The sequence below is a fragment of the Hypanus sabinus genome, chromosome 2 (genome assembly GCF_030144855.1).
Source record: "Hypanus sabinus isolate sHypSab1 chromosome 2, sHypSab1.hap1, whole genome shotgun sequence".
Classification (NCBI taxonomy): domain Eukaryota; kingdom Metazoa; phylum Chordata; class Chondrichthyes; order Myliobatiformes; family Dasyatidae; genus Hypanus; species Hypanus sabinus.
Window position 1 is genome coordinate 129,910,257 of NC_082707.1, and position 22,876 is coordinate 129,933,132.

Below are 22,876 nucleotides of genomic sequence, written 5' to 3' on the forward strand. Positions count from 1 at the left end.
TCATTATCCCTGTCTGGCAGTGCTGCCGTTATGCTGATTGGGTGCACGCACTAGGCTTGGATGTTTTTGTTTGTACTTGCATTCCTTGACGTGCCCTGTTTGTTTGTTGCAGGGCGGGGACCTGACTGACGACAGGTATCTAACAAAGGTGCCTGTTTGTGGCGGCACATGCGCTGTGCCGCCTCTGTGGAAGAGTAGGGTTGGGGAAGAGGGCTGGCTCCTGGAAAATGGTTAGTTATTGATTGATTTGTTGCACAATGCAATTTTGATCTTATTGTGATGAATGTATTTGAGGTGATTTGTGATTGTGAAGAAAGATGTGAATTCCTGCCTTTTGGGTTTTGTATAATTATTCAGGCTCATGTTAACTACTCCTCTGCATTCCAAAGAATGGACTATCCCTTTTCTCTTAAAGTAGGGAGATCCTGAGTTAAAGGTTCATTTGGTGTAAGTGGGAAGGGGTGGAGGGTATGGTTAGGTGAGGTGAAGTGTATTACTTCAGACTGATGTTTTAAAGCTGTAGTCCTAAAGGTCTGGTGGATCTCTATTATTTTTTTTTGCATTGTAATTATTTGTGCACTTTTTCTAATTGTTTTTAACCTCTGGGACACAATAAACTCCTTTGCACTGAATGTGGCCTTTACAAGGGCAAACAACACTCACCAAAACTCAAGGTGTGACATGGACACTGAGTGAGAAGTTGTTATTGTGGCACCATTCAACCAAATTTACAATCTCCTATATGTAGATTTGTCACCACCTTTGACTTGGCCAGCAACAAAAACAATAATTTGTAGATGGTATGGGAGCTGAGCTTAGCCACAGAATTAAAGACTCAGTTTAATAACCCTTTCATGTGATATTACTTTCCTTTGGTGATAAGGGGAAGTGCCAGACTTAAATTCTGTGCTCAATTTTCTGGAGTTATCAGAAGATAAAGTCTGAAATGCATTGGATGGTGGAGGCAGATACTCTCACAACAGCTTTATAAGATGCTCTATTTTCTAAGGAAGCTGAGATCCTTCGATGTGTGCAGCAGGATGTTGGAGATCTTTCACCAGTGAGAGCAGTCTTCTTTGTGGCTTTATATTGGGGGAGCAACCAGCGCAGGTGATGTAGAAATGTTAAATTAATTCATCAAAAAGGCTGACTCCGTCCTTTGCTACAACCTGGACTTTTTTGAGTTAGTGGTGGAGAGGAGGTCATTTAAACAGATCATTATGGACAATCCTCTCCATGACCTACTGAATAAGCAGCGGAGCACCTTTCAAACAGACTCATTCAGCTCCATCGTCACAAGGTTCGTTACAGGAAGTCTTTCCTACCAATGCAATAAGAATATACTGTACAACAGTTTATTTCTGCGCGAGAGGAGAACACACATAGCATAATGGTCTCTGCTTTATTATTTTGTACATTATTGCACATTAGTAAATTGTGTATATTATTATGTATTTTATTAGTTAAGACTGCACACTGCTAAGCGTGTTTTTGTATGTTGCTACTGTAATGAAAGAATTTTCCACTCGGGATCAATAAAGTACTTATTATTATTAAGTACATCACCAAAGCATAGAAGGCTGCAGGCCAAGTGCTGTAAAATAGAATTAAATGAACATGTTGGGCTGGAGGACACGGAAGGGCTTGGTTCTGTGGCTGTGGCAAAAACAGTCATTAAAAGACATCTGGACAGGAGCACGGATGGGAAAGGTTTCAAGGGAGATGCACGTGCTGGAACCCAGAGCAGCAAACAATATGCCAGAGAAACTAAGCAGGTCGAGCAGCATCCAAACAGGGAAAGGAACTGTCAAAGTAGAGGGATGTGGGCCAAAAGCAGTCAAGTGGGATCAGTGTAGATAGGGATCTGGAGCTCAAATAAACCAAGTCGCAGCTAAGTTTTGGCTGTAGACCCTTCATCTGGCAGTCCAAATGCAGCATGTAGACCTGAAATGATGACTGTCCATTTCGTTCAGTTGATGCTATCTGACCTGCTGAGTTCCTTCAGCACTTTGTCTTTTGTTTTGCTCCAAATTCCAATATTTGCAGTCTCATGCCTCTCCAGATGGTCAGCATAGAGAAACAGAAACAGAGGAGCGTGTTTATGTGCTGTACAACTCCATGAGCCACAGGTCAGTGTCTTCTGTTTCCTCCCACAGTCCAAAGAATGTAATTGGCCATTGTAAACTGTCCCGTGATTAGGATTAAATCGAGGGTTGTTGGACGGTGGTTGGTGGTTAAAAGTGTTGTAACTATCCACAAACAAATACTGTAGATGCCTGAAACTGAAGTTCGCCACCTCGGCAAGATTCCGACATAGCAGGAAGTTACTGTTCCGGGTGTGCGGAGGAGAGAGACCGACACTGAGCACCGATCGCAGCCTCCAAGCCCAGGCTGTAGGGAAGTAGAGTCAAAGGATGTGGGCGCCGGAGCAGAGCGCCTTCCTGCACGTCCTGCTGCTCTTCGGCCTCTGCATCGCCGTCACCTGCAGCGGCGCCATGGACGGCGTGTGGACCGAGCTGGGGTACGAGCATTACGCCGAGCGGCCCTTGGCCTGGCTGCCACGCTGTCTGGCCATGCCGGCCAACTCGCTGGTCAACCTGGGCTACGTGGCGCTGGGGGCCCACTGGCTGCGGCGGGAGGCTGCGGGCGGTGACTGCTACCACAAGGACGCGTTCGCCTGGATGGTGCTGGCCTACGGGCCGGTGCAGTGGGCCCGCATCGCTTCGCAGTCCCAGCGCCCAGCCGTGCTCGACCAGTGGCTCACGCTGCCCATCTTCGCCTGGGTGTCGGTGTGGGCGGCGTACCTGCTGCAGGGGCAGGAGGACGGGAAGAGCCGCCGCCTCTCCAGCGCGCTGGCAGTGGAGGCGGCGTCGATCGCCAGCTACGGTCTGGCGCTGCTCCACCGCCGCGGCTTCGAGGTAGCCCTCGGCTGTCACATCGCCACTGCCGTGCGGGCCGGGCTAGCGGCGCAGCGTCGCCTGGGCGACGCGGTTTCCCACCGGTACCTGCTGCTAGCTGTGGCTTCCTGCTTCGGCTTTGTGGTTCTGAAGCTACTGGACCTGCCGCTGGCGGACCTCGACCCGGGGCTCGGCCTCTTGTCTGGGCCGTTGTCTGGACATTTCTGGTCCAAACTCTGCGATCTGTTGCAGATCCACTATAGCCTCTGTTTCCTACAGCACCTGGCGGGACGGAAAATTCTGAAGCTCAAGTAGCAGTGTGCTTTTTAATTCCAAAAACACCGTTTTTCATAATAATATAAACAGAAATATAGATGTAATGGGTGCGTGTCTCTCTTTATCTTCATTGTACCATTAAATTAATGCATTCCATTAACAGTATTTCAGTGCTCCTGAAGTTGTATCTTTAAACCCATGAAATCCTATTGCAGGGATTTGAACTGAAACCTTAGACAGTATCCTCTACAGATACTGCTGGGCTGGACCGGTTTTTATTCATCAAGTATTTCCTACACTCGTGTTTCATTAGGTACACATGTAAACCTGCTCATTAATGCAAATATTTAATCAGCCAATCAAGTGGCAGCAACTCGGTGTATAGAAGCATGCAAAAATGGTCAAGAGTTTCATTTGTCATTCAGATCAAACATCAGAATGCGGATGCAATGTGGTTGAAGTGACTATGACGATGGAATGATTGTTGGTATCAGACTGGGTAGTTTGAGTATCTCAGAATATCTGCAAATCTCCTGTGATTTTTACACACAAAAAAAACCTCTAGAGTTTACAAGAAATGGTGTGGAAACCCAAAAAACATACAATGAGCAGCAATTCTGTGGGTAAAAACACCTTGTTAATGATCGAGGTCAGAGGAGAATGGCCAGAAACGTTCAAGCTGACAGGAAGGTGATAATAATTCAAATAACCACACTTTGACAGGGGTGTGCAGAAGGGCATAGTTGAACGTACAACACATTGAAGTGGATGTGCTGGAACAGCAGCAGACCACAGATGTACACAGTGGTACATCCAGTACCTCTTGTACCTAATATATATATTGAGCTAGCAGTTAACTCACAGAAGAGAAGTGACTCAGTCATTTTCTCTCCTCTGTACCCTACTGTCATGCTGACATATTGACTGTCTTTAAGGGCTAGAGCCTTTATCAGTTTGCTGCACAGCAAATTTTCAGAAGCTGTAATCCATATTAATGTGCTTTAGCAGGAAGCTATTGTAGACTGCCTGAGTGATGCATGCAACATCTTTTCTGACCTATTTCACGGTTTTGCAAGGTCCAAAATCAACATTACCACTAACTCAAACAATGATTTAGTGCATCAAAAAGACAGGTAGATCCCAGTGTCTAGGCTGTAACACCATGGGGTGGGGCAGATATTGAAGATTGTACACTTGATTGTCAAAAATTTTTGGTTAATGATCTAGTAGTGGTCAGTGAAAAAGAGGAATACTATACAGCTGAGTTAGCTTGAGCAATAATTGTGGTCCTAGCCAGTATAGTCCACACACATTGTCAAATTTGCTGATGGCCTTACAGTTGTGGGGCTCATCAACAATGATGAGACAGCCTACAGAGATGAGGTAGAAGAACTCAAGGCCTGGTGCCTGGCAAATACCTTCGTCCTCAATATCAACAAGACCAAGGAGATGGTCATTGACTTCTGGACATCTCACACTACTCACACCCCTCTTTACATTGACGGCACAGCAGCGGGAACTGCAAGCAAAGAGAGGGCATGAAGTGGATCTAGCAGGCAAATCCCAAGAGTTACTATAGCCATATTAAAAGAGTGGCTAGGGAGAGAGTATATCTCTTTAGTTATCAGCAGGGCAAAATGAGAAAAATCATGATTGCTCAAAAGATAAGGGGAACAAGTGGAGATGTTTCAGAGAACACTCATAATACCAGGGAGGAGAGATTTGTAGTCTAATAGCGCATTAGAGTCAATAAACCAAGGTAATCTCAGATTTTGCAGGGACTGGAGAAGAACTTGTGATGCCCATGTGGATATATTTGCTCTTACCAAACCTATGGCCGGAACAGGGTAACTGCCCCCACTACTGAAAACCTGTGCTAATCAGCTAGCTGGAGTATTCACTGATATCTTTAACCTCTCTCTTCTGCAGACTGTAGTACCCACTGCTTCAATTGCGCCAGTGTCCAAGAAGAATGTGGTAACCTGCCTCAAACCTGAATGTTTGTATCATTCAGTAGCACTTACACCCACAGTGGTGAAGTGCTTTGAGAAATTGGTGATGGAGCATATCATCTCCTGCTGGAAGAGTGACTTGGTACTCCCACTCGATGTTAACAAAACCAGAGAGCTGATTATTGACTACAGGAGGAGGAATCCAATGTCCTCATCAGGGGATCAGAGGTGGACAGGGTCAACTATTTTAAATTCCTCAACCTTATCCTTTCAGAGGATCTGATCTGGGTCCAGTACGTAAGTGACATTACAAAGACACAGCAACATCTCCATTTTCTTAGAAGTTTGCTAAGATTTGGCGCGTCATCTAAAACATTGACTAATTGCCTCATGGCGTGGTATGGAAACACTAATGCCATTGAATGGAAAAACCTACAGTAAGTGGTGGATACAGCCCAGTCCATCACAGGTAAAGCTCTCCCATCCATTGAGCACATCTGCAAGGAGCGCTGTTGCAGGAAAGTAGCATCCGTGAGCCGGCTATGCTCTCTTCTTGCTGGCTACCATTGGGAAAGAGGTGCAGGAGCCTCATGTCCTGCACTGCCAGGCTCAGGAACAGTTATTTCTCCTTAACCATCGGGCTCTTGAACCAGAGTGGATAACTTCACTCAACCCAACAGAGAACTGATTCCACAATGTATAAACTCACTTTCAAGGACTTGACAACTCATGTTCTGTATACTTATTGATTATTTATTTACTATTATATTTTTGTTCTCTTTCTATTTTCAGTTTGTCTTTTGTACATTGGTTGTTTGTCTTTGCTGTGTGCGATTTTTCATTGGTTCTATTATGTTTTATTGTACTGTGAATGCCTGCAAGAAAATGAACCTCAGGGTAATATATTGTGACAGATATATACTTCGATAATGAATTTGAACTTTATTTTGTTGTTAGCCAGTGGTGAAGTTCCCAGAGGTTGGTAGGTGTCTAATGTTGTTATGTTGTTTAGATAGGCTAGCAAGAACACACCAGAGAGCCATATTTATTTATTTATTGAGATACAGCACAGAATAGGCCCTTTGAGTCAGAGTTAATCCGAACCTAATCATGGGACAATTTACAAAGATCAATTAACCTACCAACAGGTACGTCTTTGGACTGTGGGAGGAAAGCAGAACACCTAGAGGAAACCCACACTGTCACGGAGAGAACGTACAAACTCATTACAGGCAGCAGCAGGATTTTTACCCTGTTCAATTTAGTGCCATTAAAAATTGTACTTGACATTATATCTAATGAGGTGAGTCAAAGCAACTGATAGCATTAAGAATACACTGGAATGCTGCAAAGAAGACTGAATATCCTTTTTAATGTTTGTATCATTGGAAGAGCTTTCACATGAACAACAATGGAAGAAAACAATACTGCCTTTTCACTTGGATAGGTACATGTGGGGCCGGACACAGGACTTTGGGATGAAATAGGTGGGCTCTGTGGTTGCAGTGGACTTTTTGGGCTGTAGGACCTGTGTTTCTTTATGATTCTAAACAATCCATTTAGGATTTAAGATGTACTGCCCAATGTTCAATAGGACATTGGTTAAAACTTGTACAATCTTGAAAGGTCACTATCCGAACTCAACTTTTCAGAAAAAAGTGGCATTTAGGTGTTTTCCCACTATGTATGTCAAGAATCTCAGAAGCATCACACCATTTAACATGTTGCTTCACAGCTCCAAGAAACTGGATTTGAACCTGGCCTGTCACCATCTGCATGAAATGTACATATTCTTCCTCTGGCTAGGTGTATTCCACTTATCACCAGCATGCCCCCAAGTTCCATCCCACCTCTGAAGTGATGCAGATTAATCAGCAACTGTAAATGATGCAAAGGGGAGTTGAGGGGCACCAGAAATGGAGAGTACGGGAAAATAAAAAGAATGGGTCTGACAGGTTTGACCTATCAGAAGTCACCACAGAACAAGTGAGCTGAATATTCTCCCGTGTCAAAACAAATAACTATAATGTCGTGAAGCAACACCATCAATCCTTATATATGCAATGCCCATTAAAAATGTGACCAATATTATAGTGACAACCAAGAAATGTATTACAATTGTAGTATGTTTTGCGACAAGGAAGCACAGAATGTAAGAATTTTAAAACATGAAGTACTCCCATTATCAACATGTATGTAGAATCTCTTTTCACATCAAAATGTTTTAGCAATTTAGGAAGACACTCATTAGATAGGCTTACTGAACGCTGGCAGATTGTTTTTAAGAGTTCCAATTACAATCTTCTTTTAATTGTTTCTCCTGCAATAAAGATGCCTTTTTGATTCCTTAGAAGTGGGGTACAAATTTCCAATTTTCATTCTTTGTAACATTCGCCACTAACAGTTCCACAGCCAAAATACCTGCTCTCCACACCTTCCCTCCCCTCAACAAGGAAAAGCTTTTAATAAAAAAAATGCCTACTGACAATTGAATTATCCAATCAAAACAGGTGCATGTTTTAATTACATATAATTCCATATGAAAACAATACAAGAAAATCCAATTTTCACATTAAAATAATTCTGGCAACATTGGTGAACAGAAGTCATCATTGGCACAATTCTGGTTACCTCATATATTTAAATTTATTCATTCAATGTTATCATTGCCTTTGTATGCACCATTACTTTGTCTTACTCACAAGCACCAAGCGACTAAAACAAAGAACTCTGACAGTCAGCCACTCCACTAATACTGCCTATTGATTAATGCACTCTAGAAAATGAATACACGTTCAAAGGCTGCAATAACTATAGTTGAGAACTTCAATTGAACAAAAAGGTTTGATCTGCTGTTAGTTTCAATTCACTTGAGAGGAAAGAATTGCTACACTAGGTAATTGATTTCCATGTTTATAGGTGCCCAGAAGCAAAATGGAAACATACAAAGGAGCTTGACAGTGTATTGGCTCAAGAAAGGAGAGTAAACAGAAATAATCATAGTGTGGGTATCTGCTAACTGACCAGCTATCTAGGCTGAAAACAACATTACCTAGATGTATATATGGCCAAAACAAGATTCCAGTGAAGAGTATTTGTCCCCAAAATGGACGGGGGGGGGGGGGGAAGAGTGAGAGTGAGAGTGAGAGTGAGAGTGAGAGTGAGAGTGAGAGAGAGAGAGAGAGAGAGAGAGAGAGAGAGAGAGAGAGAGAGAGAGAGAGAGAGAGAGAGAGAGAGAGAGAGAAAAAGAGAAAAAGTACAGGCAAGATTCGATCAACAAAGAAGTTTGGAGGCAACACGAGTGAATCTGCAGATGCTGGAAATAAATAAAAACACAAAATGCTGGCAGAGCTCAGCAGGCCAGACAGCATCTATGGGAGGATGAGGGGTTTTGACCTGAAATGTTGTCACTACCTCCTCCCATAGATGCTGTCTGGCCTGCTGAGTTCTGCCAGCATTTTGTGTTTTTAAAGAAGTTTGGAGTTGTATAAAATGATTATTAATTTTGAAATTATCACTTTAAACCTAACCTGTGTTACAATCTTTAGAAACAAAGGAAGAAAAGATCAATTGTGGTGAAATAAAACTAAATTGGTCACCATGAAGATAAAATGCAACAAACAACTACAATCAACGGCTTTCAAGTCTTCGTGCAAAGGTGAATTTAATCTCTACATTACTGGATGGTATTGATGAAATACTTATTGACAGCACTGCTTTAACAGAATGCTTAATGAAGTAATTATGAACAAAAAATATTCCAACAGTAATGTAATTAGTAGCTCATAATAAGAATTTCAGATGTTCTTGGATTGCACTCTGTACAGTTTTTTTTGCATGAAATACTGAAGAATTTCTTAGATCAGTAACACTTAAAAGTTTATAAAAAGGATCTTCTTAAATCTGTAGCTCATTTCATCATAAATGTAAATGCAAGAACTCTTGAATCTTTTGCCAGGAATCTTCTTGGGCGTAGCAGTGCTGTATTGGTTCTCCTCCTGTCAGTACTGGATGCCCAAGGAAGCGGTCAATCACCGCAAAACAATATGGAGAACATGGAGGTTCAATATGATGCCCAGTTCCTGGGTAACTCAGGAGTTTGTAGTTATTTTTCCCATGTGTATTCAGTCTTTTTATCGCTTCCTCAGCGAAGAATTTGCTGTTCAATATCTTGTCATCTTCTCCTACCACAAACAGGATGTGTCCTTCAGCTTTTTCTAATGGGATGATGCTCTTTTGATTTTCATTGGGGTCATTAAATGTACCAGACAGATCTAGAACTCCTGAGTCCAAACGAATGATTTCATCTAAATTGTGAGTCACACAGGAGAGATACACATCTTTGTAATGCAGATCAGTTAAAGTGTTTGCATTGCAGCCAGAGATACAAACAGATGCCATCACTTTTGGTATAAACGTGATCATTGATAGAGCCAAATCCGCACCTTTCGAAGAACCTATTACTCCAATACCAGAGCCTTTCACCTACAAAAATTCAAAATCCATTATAGAAGCTTGCTCTAAATAACATAAATCTTGGTATACATACAAACTAATCCAGAAAAATGCATAAATGTTCACAACAGTGCAATCTATATTGTTCAATAAGTGACTAATACAGTATTTTAATCCTACATCAAACTTTCCCACACACAAGGCAGAAAGTAACTTTCAAAGATGTCAAAGTCATGCACTACAACACTCACCATTCATTATCAGTGTCAGATGTGACAATTTTATTTATTATATGAGATAATACCTGAAGGAAGTCCCAAGAGATATGTATCTGAAGGAGGATCATTTGATGTAATATAAGTTAATGTGGTAAAGTGGTATGATATTACATACCTGTGCATTATGCTACAGACTGGTGATGTCAAGAGTGCATACCAACTAAGTAACAGAGAAAATTAGATCCTACATGTGAGGTGGTAATAAGCAGCAGAACCACAAAGAAATAAGATGCTGTCCTGGAGTATATCAAAATAAGGTCATTAAACTTATCCAACCTAACCAAAAAGTGGATTATTGACTATAGGCGAAAGAAATTGAGTGTCTATGAGCCAGTGCTCATTAGGGGATTGGACATGGAGAGGGTCAATAATTTTAATCACTTGGAGTGTATCCTAACCGGATGCATTACAGTCTGGTATGGACACACCAATGCTCAGGAATGGAAAAGCCTACTAAAATGATGGTGACAGACCCACACAGCATAGGAAAAACCCTCCCATCTACAAGGAGCAGTGCCACGAGAAAGCAACATCCATCATCAAGGATCCCCACCCTCCAGACCATGCTCTCTTCTCGCTACTATCATCAGGATGTTACTTACAGGAGCCTTAGGTCTCATACCACCAGGTTCAGGAACAGTTATAATCCTTCAACCATTGGGCTTCTGAACCAATGTGGGCATCTTCGCTCACCACAACTGAACTGATCACTGAACACAACTTTTGGACTCACTTTCAAGGGCTCCATGACTCATGCTCTCAGTTTGCAATTTATTTATTTACTTACTTATTTTTGTTTCTTTTTGTATTTACACAATTTGCCAGTCTTTATGTGTAGTTTTCCATTTATTCTATTGCACTTGTCTGCTCTATAAAGATTCTTGCAAAAATGAATCTCAGAAAAGTATTTGACAACATATATAGATATAGACAATAAATTTTTACTTTGAACTTTGAACCATAAAGACTGAATAGTGGGTAAACTGATGCTGGTATTTTCAATACATAGTTTTCCTTGAAGCAGAGAAGGTTGTGAGGGTATCTGATACAGCTTATAAATTTGAGAAGCATAGTTACTCAGAATTTTTTCCCCATGCCACAATATTTGGATGAGTACTTTGCAAAGTGGGCTAAAACCAAGTGTTGGTAAATAGAATGAATACTTTATGGCTCACATAGACATGTGGGCTGAAAGGGCGGGTTCTGTGATGTGTGACTCTAAGAATGGTAGAAAATGCTGGAAAATTTTAAAACTAATAAAGGGGCATACAATGATAACTTATTAAACTGTTTGTTGCTGATTTGAAGATAAAGTCAGGGAAGATGCAGTGGATATAATTATTGCCTTCTTGGAAAACATTGTGTCCTCATACGTGACTATTTTAAAAGAACTGCATTTGATATCCTGATGTCTGAGACACGGAGGGACAATTCTAAATTTCCTGAGTCTGTGTTATAACATTATACTTAAAAGCCAAAGACTGATCCACACTTGAGACTTGCATGATGCTGGGCCATCACAAGTCTAATTGAGGAAATTTACTCTGGAAATACTCAATAACTTTACAATAAGAGGAGCAGGAGTATGCCACCACGCCTCTTAAGAGTGTTCCACCATTCAACAGGGCCATAGCTCAGCCTTAACCTCTATGCAAGTTCCCCACAGCCCAGAATTTCCTGACTTTTCTAGTCTCTATGACCTCCTGGAATTGAGAATTCCAAGAGATTTAGCATCCTCTGTGGTACGAGATTATGACAAACATTTGTTTTAAATGACGTCCCCTTATCTTGTAATAGTGTCTCCTTGGCTTTCTGAATCATGGAAACTTCTATCCTCTCCTGCCTTCTTCGGATCTTAGGTTCTAATTTCATCAATAATTCATGATCCTCAATTAGTTTTAGATTGCCTCACGTACTAGTACATCCTTTCTTAAGGGGGATAAAACTATGTAGAGTACTTAATGAGCTGACCAACACCCTGTGTCATTGTTATAATAGTTCCCCATTTCTAAACTTTAATCCTATTTCTAAACTCCAACCCTCCTGTAATAAAGGTACATGTGAAATTTCCCTTCCTAAATAATTGCTGTATCTGACTATCATCCTTATGATTCAGGCAGAACATCTAGATCCCTTTGCATTTCACTCATTTGCAATTTCTCTCCATTTGGATGGTGGTCTACCTTTTGATTCCTCTTTACTAAAGTGAATAACCTCAGACTCTCCCCACATTAAACTCCAGTTTCTGAGACAGAGTCATACAGCACTACAGCACAGAAGCAGGCCTTTCAGGCCATCTACTAACATTCTGTAAAGGCCCATTGACCATAGCCCTCCACACCCCTTCCATCCATGTACTTATCCAAATTTCTCATAAATATTGAAATTGAACCTGCAACCTCCACTTCTGCTGTGTTCACCCACTTGTTATTTTGTGGCAGAATGCAAAAATCTTCACTACAACACAGCCTCTCATCTATTTCTGGTGTTATTGGCAACAATTGATACCTTACACTCTGCTTTTTCCTCTGGATCATTAATGCAATTAGCAAGTTATTGAAATTCAAGAACTAGTCTTGGGAAGATCTCAGACACAAGACCACAAGGCACAGGAACAGAACTAGGCCATTCATGCTCTGCCATATGATTATGGCTAAATGAATTACCCCCTCAACCCCAGTATCTTACTTTCTCCCTGTAACCTTTGAAGCTCTTAATACTCAACCTCCACTTTAAAGATATACAATGAACTAGGCCTCCACAGCCATTTCTGGCAATGAATTCCAGATTCTCCAATGGACAGATACTTAACAGCATAGTGTGAAACAGATAATGTAGCTCATAGACACCAAAGCACTGGCATAAATCCAATTAAGAAATTGATTTTGATACAATTAACTACTCATACCACTGGATACAATTCAATGTTGGAGATTAAAAGGAGATATTAGGTTGACAAGCTGGGATGAAAATGAGATTAAAAGTCCACAAGCTTATTCCCAGAATGCTCACAAGATGCAGCAGCAGAATTAGACCATTCAGCCCATTGAGTCTGGTCTGCCATTCAATCATGGCTAATCTTTTTCTCAATCCCATTCTCCTGTCTTCTCTTAGTAACACTTAACTCCCTTGCATGTCAAGAACCTATCAATCTTTGCTTTAAATACAACAACAATGGCTTCCATGGGCCTCTTTAGCAGCAGAGTGCATAGGTTCACCACCTTCTGGCTGAAGAAATTTCCGCTCATCTCAGTCCTAAAGGATATATCTTTATTCCAAGAATGTTGGAGAGGAGATGGGTTTGTAAACTCAGATGGTCGTCAGAGGAAATATGGCTACAAGAAAAAATCTGTTGAGTAGAAATGACCTTCAGAAGAATGTGATATTGATTAAATCATATGGATGTTTCATTGACCAAGGTACGGGTGTCATATTGGGTTGGCCAAGAAAAATCTCATCATGCTGTGTTATCTTTGAATTGAAAGACAGGGGTTACCTGTAATTATGCTTACTGTATCATTGTGATTAAATAAGGGTCTCAATAAATAGCTGAGACAATAATAGACCCATCTTACCTTAGGATGCTTCCATAAATATTCTGCAGCCTCTTCAAAATATTCTAGATGAAAATCTACCAGGGTCTTTGGTAGATCCTCAAACCCAAAGTAGGGAAGAGCAAGGGCAGCAAAGCCTCGACTTGCAAGAAGACAGGCACGGAATTCAGTCAAACCGCCTTCATCGCCGAACAGGTCTATCACTCCAGGAAAAGGACCATCCCCTGAAGGAACAAGAAGAACAAAATTGCTTATTAGAAGAATCATCTACCCATTTGTTTTGGAATGCAGCCACAAATTTTGCCCTGAATTATAACATCACAGCTATTCAGTACCGGATTTTAAAAATTGCAGCTCTTAAAAAAAATTGTGCAGACATCAATATTAATTAAAATTAAAGTCTGGTATTTGTTACAAGTACGTCACAGGAAGATAAAATTCTGATGACGGTTTCAAATTGATGCTCATGGTGCTGAATTTGGAGTGTCTGGGTACCATCAGCATGCCATTTTTTAACCTTTCATATTCATGTGAAATCAGTGGATCCATTAAATATGCCTCCACTCTTTTTTTTAACCTCTTTATGTGGAAAGATATTTCACACTCTACAATTCCAAAATTATTCTTCTACAGGTGGTCAAAGAGCATTCTCAAGTCCATAGCGAATTATGATCTATTGATTAGGCTCGAGGTACATCAGTGTTCCCCAGAACCAACAATACACTAGTGTCTGGACAAATCAAATAAGGATATGCAGCAGATATTCAAAATTTTTTCAATATTATCGAAAACCTGAGCTCAAAAACCTGTTATATAGGAATAGAGTCCAGATGTTGTTTTTAAATTGTAGTTTTCTTTGTAGTTTTAGCTTTCTTTATACTTGCTTATGTGTTTGTATAATCACCCATATGTCTGCAGTTTCTTTGCAAAGCTGGAGTATGACTCAATTAGTACTTGTTAACAGATCTCTTATCTAATTTAGTTCAGACTGGTAGTTCAGGGCAAAAAGAAAGCAAGTGCCCAAGTTCCTTTATTGCCTTGCTTGCTAGTACAGATTGACTATATTTGACCTGTACTACGGTGAACATCTTATAAAACACCCGTAACACCGTGATCTGCACTTCATTCTTGACTTCTGAAGAGCTTTCTGGAAAACATCATCTCCACATCTAACAGCTACTTCTCCCAATTATCAGCAAAGCAACAGGATTTGTGACAGTGACAGCCACCACGACTAAGTATCTTGCTGACATTCAGTAAGGGCAGTTTCTGATCTCATCTCAGTCTTACTTCTGACAAGGTAGAGGCAGGGTTGTACTGAGCTCAGCACTGTAACTCCAAGCAAAACAAGTAAATGGGGTAAGAAGATGGGAATGCAGATGCTGGCATCTCAAGCAGCAAATAAAGTTCTGGAGGAACTCAGTGGGTCATGCAGCAACTGTAGAGAAATGGACATTTGGCTTTTTAGGTTGAGACCCTTCATCTCGACCGGAACATAGCAAAGAGATGGCAGGTATTAAGAGATGAAAAGAAGGGGTGAAGCAAAAGCTGTAAGTAGTAGGTGTGGTGATAGGCAGATACAGGAGGGAAGAGTAGAGATAAGAAATGAAGCTATAAGGTGATAGGTGGGGGGGGGGGTATCAAAAGGATGATAGAATGTGATAGGAAAGGTTGGTTAAACATGAAATGAAATAATGGAAGTCAGGTGGCAGATAGGAACAATAGGGAGAGAGGACCCAGCAGAAGGGGCATGTGTGATGGAGCAGGGTGTTTGATCTGGAGATGAAGTTGTTCAAAAGGTACTCTGGAAGTCAACAACATTGCACAAATCTTAGTTATAGCCATTTTATTAGATGTTAAGCATAGTACAGGTCACTGAGTCAGCCAATACCAGCAAGCGGTAAGAAATAGAAAGCAACAGCAGAACCTAAGCACACAATTTCCTTTTATACTGCAAACTGATGGAAACCAGTCAAGATAACAAGTGCTGAATGAATCACGCTTCAGCTTTGCAGACAAAGAAACCAATTATAGAACCAAATATACAAGTTACTAAATGTGATTATACACATATTAGGAAGCATAAAGAAAGCTAAAACTACAAGGAAAAACACCAATAAAAACAATTGGATCCTAGTCCAACAGTCCTCACCTTGATTCAAATTACAACATTTTGAACCATGACATTTGAAGATTCAGAGGCAGGAAAATGTGCTAGAAGTGGTGAATATTCGACGTAATCAACCTTGAGTTTTCAAACATTGGGGTTACTTAAACCGTGATGTCATAAACAAGTGGGCTGTCCTTATGTGTGGGGAAGCTCACTTGAGATTGAGCAGATTGATTTACTAATGATGCCCTTATATCAGTAATTAAAATATAAACTATGATAAAGCACACCGAGGTAAGCACTAAACTTCAAACATCCAATAACCCCAGCTCCTTAGGGGTAATTTGATCCAGCTGAAGAAATTCTACTCAGTGGTTTGTACTCATCTTGATTGCTTCTTTGTGATCAACCAAGTCAGATATGTTTTCAGACTCATTAGGTAAATAGGTACAATACTCTTTGCCTATAGCTGCACCTTTTCCCCACCACCATCCTTAACGGTTAAGATCTAATGTTACACAACTTTGGAGGACCATTTTTCGCACTGCAAATCATTTCTACTGCTACTTTCTATAAGACACCAACAATGTCATTGCCTACATTTTCTAGAAACTTTTAATTCACATCTCAGATCTTGTAAAACTATACACTGGAAATGGAATTCTCCCTCAGCACAGGTGCAGCACAAAGCTGTGTTCCCAGCCCCTTGCTCTAGTCACTTTATACTAAACACAACTCCAATACCATAGTTAAGTTTGTCGATGACACCGCTGTCATTGACTGAACCAAGTGTAGTGACAAATCAGCATATAGGAGACTGAAAATCTGGCAGAGACAACAACCACCTCTCGCTCAATATCAGTAAGACCAAGGAGATGATTATTGACTTCAGGAGGAGGCTAGTGTGAATCCACTTTTTCCTTTGCTTTTACTGCTGAATTAGTAATTATCAGCACCTGATAAGGTCCTTCCCACTGAGTGCCCAAATAGCTCCTTATCTGCTTTCTTGATTCAGGATCCACTCACTATGAATCAGGGTGCATCCTTCTGGTAGATCATTCCAGGTGGCAGAAACCTTTGGAGAAGCAGACTGAACAGCCTGGGTTACTTTCACACGATAGTCAACTAGGCTGTCTGTCATGATGTGTCTATATGCGTTCTGAGGGCAAGAGCTCTGGGTAATAACGCAGCTCGTCCACCTAGGCTTAGTCTGGTCTTTTTATTTGGAGTTTCTCTGATGCTGCACAAGACCATGGGAAGGGCCAGCAGCTATCTTGACTATACCTCTTCCCACCCACTCTCCTGTAAGAATGTTATTCCCTTTCCTCAGTCCCTTTGACTCCGCCGCATCTGTTCCTAGGATAAGACTTTCCTTTCCAGAACATCAGGAATGTCCTCCTCCTTCAAAGAATGGGGTTTCCCTTACTCCATCATTGATGCTTCCTTCACCCTGCTTCTTTTCCCAGATATCTGAGCTCACCCCATCTTCCCGTTGCCTCGACAGGGATAGAGTTCCTCTTGTCCTCACCTACCACTCATGAGCCTCCACATTCGACACATCATTCTCAACTTCTGCCAACTTCAACAAGATCTTACCACAAACCACATCTTCACCTCCACCCCTCATTCTCTGAAGGGATCACTCCCTCTGTGATTCCCTTGACCATTTGTCCCTCCCCAATGATCTCCATCTTGGCACATACCCCTGCAAACAACCGAAATGTTACACCTGTCTATTTACCTCCTCCTTGACCGCCATTCAAGGGCCCAAACAGTTCTTTCATGTGAGGCAACACTTCAGCCACAAACCTGTTGGGGTTGCCTAATTTGTTCAGTGCTCCCAATGCAGCCTCCTCTACATTGTTGAAACCTGACGTGAATTTGATGATGGTTTTGTCAAGCACCACTGTTCTGTCTGCCAGGAGCAGAGTTTTTTGTTGTACAACCATTTTAATTCCTATGCCCATTCCCATTCCAACATTTCAGTACATGGCCTCTTGCCACTATGAGGCCATTCTCAGCGTTGGCTCCAACCTGATGGCGTGAACATCAATTTCTCCTTTTGGTACCAAATTATTGTAATAACTGATTTGGTTTTGCAACATCCTCCAAATTCGCCATCTTCACCTGATCTGAAGCCACAACTGACTCCAGACCACAAACCAGCTCAACTTTGAAATGTCTTCAGTTTGGGCAGACATAAATACCATTATTGCCAGAAGAATCCACAGCTTTTAAAACTGCGGAAAACATGAGACACAATGTAATAAAGAGCTTGCTATCACACTAATTTGATTACTCATTGGTTTCAGTGACTATTTATGAAGGGCTCTCTGTTGATTGGTGTCAACCATAGATGCTGCATCCCAGCTGAGTATGTATTGCACAAGCCAGGGCAGTACAATATGGTGAGCCCACGTAGCAGATTCTTCCACGCAAAGGAAGAGCGGAGATCGATATAGCTTGGCATCAGTGGAGTTGCCAATCAGCACTGAACTCAATGTAGGACTGCCTCAGGGAACTCAGCTCCGGAGTTTTCCTTGAGGTTTACTCCAAAAGCCTTTCCCATGAGTGGATATAGCTGCAAGATAGCAGAGGTTTGAGACCAGAGTTTTCCTTCTCCTAGATGAGTTGCCAACTACGACTGGTGAGCCTCATCTGCCCAAAGGTGCTGGGTTTAAGGTGCCAGTAACCCGCCCATGCCCCTTTTCCCGATAGTAGAAACAGTTCCGCTGAGTTTAGTAACTAAGCCACACGCGAATGCCAGGAGCTGGACTTAGTTGTTAGTGGCTATTTGAGACACACTCTATTGGGTGCATTTAATAGGTAGTGGGAGCTTACCCACACTACCACGCAAGGCTATGACGACCTTGAGGAACCTGACTATTTATACATTTATGTTAAATTAATTATATATTTAACCATCTCAGATCATTTATACAAAAATACATTTTATATGTATAATTCAAAGTGAGAAGGTAGCCAGGGAAAAGGTACATAGGACAAGAAGGGAATCTTTGCATCAGTATTCACCAGGTGAAGGATATGGGTAATGGTGAGATCAGTGAGGGGGTTTTGACATTAAGGAGGTAGCATTAGATTTCTTGAAAAATATTAAGGTGGACAAATCCTCAGGGCCTGCTGGAACCTATCCCTGTGAGGTCCCCTAACACTGGAGAATAGATAAATGGTATCATTTGTGCTCATCAAGAAAAACATCTCCCAAAAAGTTTGATTGAATTCTTAAAGTTGCAAATATCATTTTTGAGAGTAGAACAATGGAAATTGACAACATGGACTTTGGTAAAGTACAGTGGTGCTAGAAAGCTTGTGAACCCTGTAGAATATTCTGTTTCCGCATAAATATGACCTAAAATGTAATCAGATCCTCATGTTCTAAAACTTGATAAATAGAACCCAATTAAATAACACAAAAAACATTTTACTTGGTCATTTATTTATAGAGAAAAATGATCCAATATTACACATCTTTTTTGGGAAAAGTATGTGAACCTCTGGGTAATACCTTCTACAAAAGCTATTTGGAGTCAGGTGTTCCAATCAATGAGATGAGATTTGAGGTGTGGGTTGTAGAGGTGCCCTGCCTTTTAAAAAAGATGCATAAAGTTAGGTTACTGATAGAGCCTGCTCTTCTCAAGAAAGTTCTGTTTATGCGCACAATGCCTCAATCAAAACAACCTTCAGAGGACTTAGAAGAATTGTGAAGATGAATCAAGCTGGAAAAGGCTACAAACGCATTTCTAAAGACCTGACTGTTCGTCAGTCCACAGTAAGGGAAATTGTCTACAAATGGAGGAAAGTCAGTACTGTTGCTATTCTCCATAGGAGTGGGTATCCTACAAAGATCACACCAAGAGCACAACATACAATGACAGAGGTGAAAAGTAGACCCAATGGCAACCTGTAGGAATCTCTCGAGCTTGCTGAAGTCCACTATAAGAAGAATACTGACCAAGGACGGTGTTCATGAAGACCATTGCTGCATGTCTCAAGTTTGCAAAATACCACCTAGATGTTCTACAATGCTTCTGAAACAGTGTTCTGTGGACAGATGAGACAAAAGTTGAACTTGTTGGCAGAAACGCACATTGCTCTGTTGACTACACACCAACACCACAACCTCATCCCTACTGTGAAGCATGATGGAAGTAGTATCATGGTTTGAGGCTGCTTTGCTGCCTCAGGACCTAGACAGCTTGCAATCATTGAGAGAATAATGAATTCAAAATTGTACAGTAGAATTTTACAGTAGAATGTTAGGGTAACAGCCTGTCACCTGAAGCTTAATAGAAGTTAGATAATGCAACAAGGCAATAATCTGAAAGACAAGAATTAATCAACAACAGAATAGTTGAAAAAGATGAAAATTCGTGTTTGGAATGGCCCAGTCAAAACCTGATCTTAATCATTTAAAAATGTTGTGGAAGGACCTGAAGCAAGCAGTTCATGCAAGGAATAATCCAGAGTTGAAGCAGTTTTGTAAAGAGGAATGGCCTAAAATTCCTCCAAGCCAATGTTTATGGCTGATCAACAGTTAATAGAAATGTTTAGTTGAAGTTATTGCTGTACAAGGGTGTCATACCAGTTACTGAAAGCAAAGGTTCACATACTTTTTCCAACAAATACCTGTAATATCTCAATAAATATACTAGTGTTTGTTTGCATTATTTATTTAATTGGGTTCTCTCTATCTAATTTCAAGACTGGTGTGAATATCTGATCACATTTTAGGTCCCACAGATCCTGATGATCCTGCGAATTTGCTCTGAGGCCAACGTGAAAGCATTAATCATCAGGGTGAACCCATGGAAAGCATAGGCCCAGACTGGGTACCTGGTCAAGTACTAAAGACGTGCTGATCAGCTGGCAGGAGTGTTCACCGCTATCTTAAACTTCTCACTTCGGCTGTCTGAGGTACCCATCTGTTTCAAGCAGGCTTTAATTATACCAGTGCCTAAGAAGAACGTGGGTAATCTGTCTCAATGACTATCATCCAGTAGCACTTATAACCGCTGTTGTGAAGTGCTCTAAGAGGCTGATATCAACTCCTGCCTGAGAGGTGACTTAGATCTGGTTCATTTTGCCTACCATCACAACAGGTCAACAGTAGATACCATTTCATTGGCTCATCACTCAACCCTGAAACATCTTAAGTGTGAAAATTCATACATCAGGATGCTCTTCATTGACAGCAGCTCAGCATTCAATACTACCATCCATCAAAAACGAATCAATAAGCCCCAATACCTGGGTATCAATACCTGTGTTACTGGATCCTCAATTGCAGATCCCAATCAGTTCAGACTGGCAAAATCATCCCCACAATCTCCCTTAGCATAGGTGGACTTGAACAGAAAAGCCTACAAAAGTAGTGGCTACAGCCCAGTCTATCACAGGGAAAACACTCCCCTCTTTGCTTACCTGGAGGCAGAAACAAACTGCCTCTTATCCTGCCTTCCCTTAACCTAATCCAGCGGACTCCGGGTTTGCTGTACCACCTGTCGACAGCCTGCTTGGCCAGGACCTGCCCAGGGATCATTCCGGCCTGCGTGTGGCCCGAGTGCAAGGACAGGTCGACTCGCAGGGGCCTGCCAGTCAGATTGGTGCAGGGCCTTAACTTCTGATAGGGCATCTCCATACTAGCGGGAGAAAGGGTCCACAAGAGCCCCATGGGCACCACGCCCAGGTAGTCGCCGCCCAAAGAGGGGGAGCGGCTGACGTCCAGCAGGCCGCGATCGTCGGCGCGGTACTGGGCGCTAGAGTCGAACATCTGCTCGCTCTCGGTGTGCACCAGGGCTCGCAGCGTGACCTCCTGGTGCGGCGACAGCCCCGCCGCACGGATGCACACCGGCTCGTCCGCCAGGCTCTGCTGCGGCGTGACCGAGAGCGTGGCTGCACCGCGCCGCCGCCGGCTGCCGCTCTGGCCCGGGCACCGCCACGCTCCGCAGCGGGCCTGCAACAGCCGCAAAGCCGTCCGCCCCAACATCTCCGCCACGACAACCAACTGAACCGACGGTGACCTTTACACCGCACGCTCACCCAACCCAAACCAACATAAAACTGGCAGGAATTAATCAAACGCAGACTTCATCGCTGGGGCGGCTGTGACAGATGCTCCAATCAGATTTCTTTTCCACCACAGTTAAGCTTTTTGTTTGCTTCCACACCTTCAAAATAATGCAGACATCTACTCACACTCGGGCTAAAACGTAGGGGTTTGTAGTCGAGGAAGATCGAGACAATGACATTTGGGGCAGTGAGAGTGGAAAATAGGAATGCAATCACGGGGTTATTGGGTGGTCAAGTAAATTTCTTGACCGGAACCCTTTTAAAACAGGAATGTTTGGCGTCTCTGTTTAATACCACAATATTCCAAAGGGAAGAAAATAACTACACTCATCAGCATTTTTATTTAAAGTGGCCACTATGAATGTTCAAAGTCTTCCGCTGCTGTCGCCCATCCACTTCAAGGTTAGACGTGTTGTGCCGTCACAGGTACTTTTCTATACCCTACTGTTGTAAGGTCTGGTTATTTGACTTACTGTCGCTTTCCTGTCAGCTTGAACAAGTCTGGCCATTCTCTTATTAATAAAGCTGTCGCTCACTGGATGTATTTTGTTTTTTTTTGCATTATTCTCTGTGAACTCAGCTTTCCCAACGTTAACTGATTTTATTTCATATTATTCTGAGATAAGTTTTCCATATCTCAATTTTCACTCATTTCTCCCTCCCTGTTTAATGAGAAATATGCATGAACAATTAACTTAAGTTTCCTAGGTTTGACTGTTACGCATGTATCAAAAATGAGCACAAGAGGGAGCTAAACTTGAAGACACCACTCCCATCTTGTGATTGACTAATTTTGACTGCCCTTTGATTTGTGGAAACGGGAAAGCTGGTACAAAGTTACTAATGCAATTACAGTACAAGGCCAACATAACGCCATAAATGTACAAATAAATTAACCATTACCAAAATGTCATCCTTAAATGGCTAATCAAACTGATGTTTGTCTTCAACAATATCTCAATGTTTTATGGATTGAATCTCCGGAAAATCTCAGAGACCTTCATAGGAAAATAGAACACAATGTAATAACTTAGAACAGTGGCCAAGCCGAGATCAGGCGCAAGAGAAGAAGTGGCTCACACAGGTTGGTGAGCGTGCATTAAAAAGCAGCGCTTCATGGGAGTTTCGGTGTTTGAACAGTGGCCAATCAGAGATCAAGATTCATCAGAAAGGGCAAATAAAAATAAGACAGGGACATGCGCAGAGTGGCCTTTATTGGAATGGACAGTGTTAGAGTGGGAATTTGAAGCTTTGGGGATTTGAG

The 22,876-nt window shown here is 41.8% G+C and overlaps 2 protein-coding genes across 2 annotated transcripts; one reads left to right on the forward strand and one right to left on the reverse strand.

Annotated features, from left to right (window-relative positions):
- Positions 1-1,409: 1,409 nt before the first annotated feature.
- On the forward strand, positions 1,410-8,381 carry tmem187 (transmembrane protein 187). The gene has a single exon (XM_059955039.1). The coding sequence runs from the start codon at positions 2,415-2,417 to the stop codon at positions 3,210-3,212; it is 798 nt and encodes a 265-aa protein (XP_059811022.1). The 5' UTR covers positions 1,410-2,414; the 3' UTR covers positions 3,213-8,381.
- LOC132383817 (acyl-coenzyme A amino acid N-acyltransferase 2-like) lies at positions 8,274-21,928 on the reverse strand. The gene is made up of 3 exons (XM_059955027.1): positions 20,965-21,928; positions 13,434-13,636; positions 8,274-9,610 (listed from the first exon to the last, which is right to left on the reverse strand). The coding sequence occupies exons 1-3, from the start codon at positions 21,527-21,529 to the stop codon at positions 9,044-9,046; spliced, it is 1,335 nt and encodes a 444-aa protein (XP_059811010.1). The 5' UTR covers positions 21,530-21,928; the 3' UTR covers positions 8,274-9,043.
- Between the last annotated feature and the right edge of the window lie 948 nt (positions 21,929-22,876).

Coding starts and splice junctions, on each gene's coding strand:
- tmem187 (XM_059955039.1), top strand. CDS start 2,415: ATGTGGGCGCCGGAGCAGAGCGCCTTCCTGCACGTCCTGCTGCTCTTC.
- LOC132383817 (XM_059955027.1), bottom strand. CDS start 21,529: ATGTTGGGGCGGACGGCTTTGCGGCTGTTGCAGGCCCGCTGCGGAGCG. Junction 13,637..20,964: donor CAGTTTGTTTCTGCCTCCAG/GTAAGCAAAGAG, acceptor TTGTTCCTTCAG/GGGATGGTCCTTTTCCTGGA. Junction 9,611..13,433: donor ATTTATGGAAGCATCCTAAG/GTAAGATGGGTC, acceptor GAATTTTTGTAG/GTGAAAGGCTCTGGTATTGG.